At 37.6% G+C, this 6691-nt stretch overlaps 1 protein-coding gene across 1 annotated transcript; it reads left to right on the forward strand.

Annotated features, from left to right (window-relative positions):
• Nucleotides 1-203: 203 nt before the first annotated feature.
• LOC104075225 (chromosome unknown open reading frame, human C2orf47) lies at nucleotides 204-5574 on the forward strand (the record flags this gene model as incomplete). Its single annotated transcript, XM_009575653.1, has 4 exons — nucleotides 204-275; nucleotides 2040-2166; nucleotides 3154-3304; nucleotides 5136-5574. Coding segments are annotated over 4 exons (429 nt in total), but the record flags the coding sequence as incomplete, so codon positions are not given.
• Nucleotides 5575-6691: the final 1117 nt, after the last annotated feature.

The raw sequence follows: 6691 nt of genomic DNA on the forward strand, positions 1-6691 counted from the left end.
TATGTTTTTATCAGTTCATGGAATCACTTTTTTAATGCTGGAGGGCTTCCATTTCAATGGTGATATACTCTGCAAACATTGAAATCTTACATCATGGAATATTTGGGTAGCTTGTCGCATAATGATGGATTTGTCTGAAAAATAAGCCAACCTAGTGTTATTTGTTCATGTATTTCTCTCTTTTTTTTTTTAATTTTTGATAGGCCTTTTCTGTTGTTTCAAAGCTACTGTCTCAGCGTAAACTTGACCTGCTGGATGAACTTGTATCAGCAGAGGTAAATGCTTTCCATCTTTTATTCTAGCAATTGATTTTTCATTATGAAGCAACGTGCATTCGGCCTGTCATTACCTACAAATACTGCCAGTTTGGTTTAATTTGGGAAAAACAGCATAATGCAGAACAGGGCAATTGTTTGTTCTGCAGCTTTTTTTTTTTTTTTTATTTCAAGGCATGAAACTTAAGTTAAAGTTACTGTATTTAAAAAAAAAAAAATATTCTTGCCATTGAGCATAAGGACCAATTGCCAAAAAGATTGCTGGTGTTCCAGAAAGGATTGAAAGGCGGTGGGTGCTGGATGGCAGGCAGAATTGCCCACCTCTGTTGGTGTAGGCAGATAGCTGACACTTTCGGTCTGTGTACCAGAATTCCGATGAAGAAAGGAACTGGTTTGTGCTCATCCCTGCTGCACTCATACATTCCCACCCCCACGCAGATCATACAGCCAGTTACTGGTTTCGGCTGGAAGGCCTCAGCCCTGTGTCATGGTCTCAGGGATATGGCTGACCTGACTAGTTAAACATCGGTGCTGTGTGTTCTGTGTTTTTATGAATTTTTAATTGCTGAAGTTGTCTTGACCTTCCCAGGGGACGGAGGTAGCAGATGCATCAGAGTCAAGTGGAGGAGATACTTCAGGTCTATGTCTGCCTTCTTACTGGCTGTCAGCTTGGCCTGCCCTATTGCCAGCCATGCCTTTGCAGCAAAAAATTTGGTGCTGTTCTAGTGCATCCCCACTGGACAATCTTGCCTCCTCTGTCTGAGCAGAGATAGCAATAAAATGTGAGTTTGTTTCTTGTAGTTTTGAAAGAGCATCTCCTCTTCCTCTGCTCATCTTAAAGTCTTCAGGTGATTGGGTTAACATTGATCCAGGGACCTTATGTAACCAGAGAATGTGGTGGATGAGGCTGTGATACCACACTACTTTGTTATTGCTTTGGCCAGTGAATTTTATACTGGCAAAATGTACTAGAAAACAACATCTTCTAGTGAAGATCACCTCTTGCTTCCATGTGACCTCTGGAATTGTTTGTTATTCAAAAATGGCAATTTAAGTTAGACTAAAAACTGGGTATGAGTGAAAAATAAGTGCTGCACAGCTTCATCCTTCCTTGTGACGTGTCTTCCTCATGTGGTGTTTGAGGTGATGCCTCTGTTCACTTCATGCGCCACACCCTTTTTCTACTTAACACAGCTGTGTAGGTCTTAGGACACTCAAATACTATGGATGTGAATGCAGTATGGAACTTAAGTCCCAAAGCAATGATTTTTCAGTCTTTTCTGATTGGCAAGTGTTTAAACTTTTTCTAATGGGAATGCGGATCACAAAACAACAAAGATAAACTTAGTGGTAATGGAACTGATTTTCAAAGAAATTTGTGAAAGATAACTAAGAAATAATTTAATGAAAAGCTAAGGAATATACACATAGCAAGAAATCAGCAGTGAGAAGGCAGAGTGTAAGTATGATTGCGGAAGCAAGCTTAACTGGTATTTTCTGGGCTTACATGCCTCTGTTTTGACAGTATCTTTTCTAAACATTTTTTTAAATACTTTGTTTTCATTGGTTTGAGCATTAAATGGATCTTCTTTAATATCGCTGAGTTAGGGTTTGGGAGTGCCGAAACTTCCCAATGCTTTTTCACTTCTGCTGTTGTATATGTTATACAAATGTTTTAGCGGTAGAGCTCATTTTATTAACTGCAGTAGAAAAGATTGTTACTTCAATTTCCTAACAAAAAACTCACAGTTTTTCTGAATTTAGGTACTTCAGGTGCTGAAGGAAAAGATTTCTTTGCTCCCTGAAAACCACAGGGATGCTTTAGCAGCTGACATTGACGCAATCATGTACACAACAGAAGGAGATGTTCGCATTTACTATGATGATGATGGTATGTTTAGAATTCTAAAACATTTCAGCAATGGGCAGTCTTACTTCCTGGTTTTGCTACTAAGCAGACATTCTCCTTACAGATGTGTTTTTGAGTACTGTTTCTCATTCCTTGTTCTTCTGTTTATAGTTCATCTATATATAATTTCCTGATTTCCTTTTAAACCAGAACCTGAGAGATTATTGTTAATAAGTCATAGTACTGTTTTGACATCTGTTTAGGTCTTTTTGTAATTTCAGATTTTTAAATTATTAGTCCTTAGCAATCTCAAACCACTCCAAAACAACTCTACTATATGCAGAAAGCTGTTGTTTCAGCAATGAAAATACATCTTCCAAGAAGAATAGTGAAGGCTGGATAATGAAACAAATTTTGCTGTCTTCACTTCTATTCCGCTTTCATGGAATATACTTTGTTCTAGGACTTCTTGATTTTTTTTTTTTTTTTTTTTTAAGCTGGTGATGAGCTCAAACAAGTTTTTCTTTTGGTTAAATACCAGCATAATGTGCTCAGTTCACTATCAGACACAGTTGAGATGGTTTAACTAAGTCTAACCATGGGTCTGCCAATAAGCATTTCAAATTGTCAGACCCAGTGAGCTTTTTTCCTATTTTGGAGGATAGGCATTTTTTTTCCCTCTTAGTTTGCTTCTGAGTTTCAACTACTTGACATAATTTTGTAGTATCAGTAATAGCCTTTGGACCTTGTGGTAACCAGCTTTTCTTTATACGGTTTGATTATGTATGATGTCATGCAACAGTCATGATAAAATACTTACCTTTCTGCAGAGTGTATTTTTATTGTTGCTAAACAGCATGAATGTGGCTTTAAATAGCTTTATTGTTCATTATTCTATCATGCATTCTTCATGGCTGAAGTCAGCTGCCCTTCCAGGCTCTCACTAGAATATATGCTAGATAGCAAATAGGAGTATTTGACGAATGAGAAAAATGAGATCTACTTTATGCTTTGATTTATTTCCAACAGGAAGGAAGTTTGTTAGTATTCTGATGCGTTTCTGGTATCTGAATGGTGCTAACCTACCTGATGAAGTACCAGGTGAAACCAAAGTTTTCCAGATTGTGTTTGGAGATGAAAGCACAAAAGAAAAAAGACATCTTTTAACAGCAAACTATGAGTAAGTTTACTTGTCCTTTTTTTTTTTCTTCATGTACATGGGCTAGCTGTGTGGAAAGCAGTTTGGGAACTGAAAGCATTCACGCTGTGCCTGTGCAGAACTTGGTATGTTTTAATTTACCTTGATTCTAATCTCAGTTCTCATCCAGCTTTCCAGTTTTTATTCTAGGGCCAAATTTTTTAAACACCCCTTAAAGTCATTATGTTATTACCTTGCTTCTGAGCTGAGATTAATGGGAATTCTTTCTCTGTCAGGAAGAGCAATAGTTGGGGCATTGAATGAGGTTTTTGATCCTTTCCTATACTGCTGCAGCTTTCAGGAAATATCAGCCCTTGTTTCCCATTTCTTGTAGCACAGCTAACAGCAATGCAGTCAAGCCAAACAGTCAAGTGTGGTGCTGTTGACTTGTCACTTCCCACATAAAAGTCAGAACAGCAATTAGCTGAAAAAGTAGCTCACGAAAGAGGAAATTTTTTAGGCAAATGCTTTCTGCAGAAAGGCAGAACAAAGCAGGCATCACCTGGTGTTCAGATAATTCATGCCACACTGATCCAAGCCGTCAAAGCACACGTTAGGTAGATGGATTTTCATAGAAATGCTTGTAAGGTCTCTATTAGTGTACTGATCTCAGAGCAGTGCAGAAATATCTGCACAGTTGGCAAAATGTACCTGGAAATAACATTCTCAGAAGTTGGAAAAAGTGAGGATTTTTGTGAGAGAAATGCAATATAATCAATGACTTCTACACCCATGTTTGCAATGAAGAGACTATGGGGTCTAGATGATCAGGAGCTCTGAAACAAAGGAAACATTCTGAGGACAGCAGTGCTTTTTGCCTGGATGGATTTTTGTGGATCCATCCCTTAGCCGAATTCAGCATCTTTTTTAGAGTTGGAGGCTTCTGAGGCTCCATTATCCTCAAGAGCCTCCCCTTAAAGCTCTAAGTATCTGTTCCTAATCCCCAGCAGAGGGATCTTTGCAAGTATGCGTTCCTTCTGCTATTTACAGTGCTACCCTAAACTCAAACGGGCAAAGATACTACACGCCTTGGAAGCCTAGTGTTAAGTACTTGGGTGTCTGGAGAAGACAGTTTCTAGGAGTGGATTTGCATGTAACTGCAAAGCAATGAGGTTATACTGCTCTTGCCCGCAATATGCAGGTTGCTTGGGATCATGAATATTCAGCTTGAAGCTCAGACTTATCTTTATATGATAAGCAGTCAAAACTGACATGCTCAGGGAGGAAGGCATTATTGACCACAAAAGGAAGAGGAAGATTCTGTGAAAATAGGGATGGACGTTTTCATTTTCCTATCAACAACTGTGGAATTTTCTTTCAGGAGTTTCAGTACTACTGTTAGCTTTATCTTTGATGTATTTCTGAAAATATATTACTTTTTAAAGTACAGTTCAGTAAAAATGAAAATTCTCAGGTAGGATGCGTAGCATGTGATTTCCCTTTACAATGCAGTTACCATCCCATTAAATGAAACCCTTTATTTAGAGATGAAGATCTGCCACAAAGCTATATTCATAGTTACTGCTATGAAAACTGAATGCGTTCTTGATATCAGGGTCTTTACTGTTGCTGCTTGATGCTGTCTGTGAGATCTGAACCAAAACACTCGGAAGTCAGTGCACTTTTCTTTCTCACTATAGAATTAATTTTGATCTATCTTCCATTTTGGGGCATAAGCATCAGAGTCTAAGGAGCTTTTACAGGAATAACTTTGAAGTAAAATATTTTTTCATGATTTCTTGCTGGTGTTAGTAGCTCTTTAAGGATCAAGTAAATTTTAACAACTCTTCACTTACTGTCTTTCCTTTTCCAGGTTCCAAAGGGAATTTACAGAAGGAGCAAAACCAGATTGGACAATTACACGGATTGAACATCCAAGGCTATTAGAATAAATGCCTTCTACAGTCTTTTTATGTACCACTGTAAATGTTCCGATGTAACAAATATCAGGCTTTTCTTGGTCTCTTTTTTCCCTTCCTGCCTTCTGCTCCAAAAGAGGGATGAGTTTTGTATGTTTGATTTCCCAGAATTGTTTCTGAAACTCACACTATGCTGCAGCATTACAATAAAGCCTTTTCCCTGGAACAGGCTAGTACAGGTTTAATTAGTACTAATGCTCATCCGTTGCCATCCAGACATTTACACAGCGCAGTTTCACGCAGGCCGGTATTACGGGTATGTCGACTTCTTACATTCTGAGAAGAAATGGTACTACTTGAAGACAAACAACACTTTCATGGATGGTGGCCCTTTTGAGTTATTTTCATGTGTTTCTTTTTTCCCTAGGGACTGTAGAATATATAACCGAATAATACGCAAGATGAAATAGAGGTAGATGGACTTCTTAGATTGTCTAGCCTCAGCAGTTCATTTTGAGGTAATCTTGCTTTTGAATATATTTGAGATTAAGAAAGTTAGAGCCATTATCAGTACTTGGTACAGGATTGGAGGAAGAAAAAACTTTTAGCATTGCACTGGGAAAATGAGTCAAATATATATATATATGTACATCTTTTGAAAAATAAGAACAACATTTCTTTCAATTCAATGACATACAGGCAATTCCAAGTTTAGAGGTTTATGAAAGAAAAATCAGTCAAAACCATGAATTTAAAAGAGGACCTGACAGTGAAACTAAATGAAGTCCTCTGTTTGAAATGCTTGTTGAAGAAATGAGCAAATCATTAAAATCAGTTGTTGCAGCTTAACAATTTCCCAATTCTTAGATTATCTCTGTTTCTGGAACATGAGATCCCTGGTGTAAGTGGCTTGAGATTTTTATATGCAGATCAACAGGAGATCATAACAGGGTTTTTTTATTGAGTTTATATCTCAACTTTAAAGATAAAACTAACTTTCTACCCAGGCATGTTGTAGAGATTCGTGCAGTGTTTTGAAAGTGTAAAATAAGTGTAATTACTGTGATTCACAGTAGTTGTGATTGAAAAGTAGAAATTAAATTTTCCGTAGTTCAGCTCTTTTGATGCAGTGATTTAATGAGAAGAATGTTTAAAGCTTATCAATAAGTTTTTATGTCAAATCTTGGCAAAATAACGATACTTTGCTCTGCCTTAGCAGCAGCAGCCTGGCCTTACAATGGAGAATTTGTGATTTGTCCTCTGGACAAAGTTCAGTGATGACAGAGAGCCTTGTCTTCAGGGGAGAAACAAAATTTTATATTTAAGATTATATATAGCCATTTTGTATGCAGTCAGTCTGGAAAAGTTTGAGGCAAACCAAAAAATGTTTATTATTCTGTGGACCATTTGCCGGAGTGATGCTAAATGGTAGCATGTCCAGTTTGGCCACTGAATGATGTGCTGCAAGAAGCTGCAATCAATCAGCAGTATTTAATGTAGTAACAAGAGA

The sequence above is a fragment of the Fulmarus glacialis genome, unplaced genomic scaffold (genome assembly GCF_000690835.1).
Source record: "Fulmarus glacialis isolate BGI_N327 unplaced genomic scaffold, ASM69083v1 scaffold12884, whole genome shotgun sequence".
Lineage (NCBI taxonomy): Eukaryota > Metazoa > Chordata > Aves > Procellariiformes > Procellariidae > Fulmarus > Fulmarus glacialis.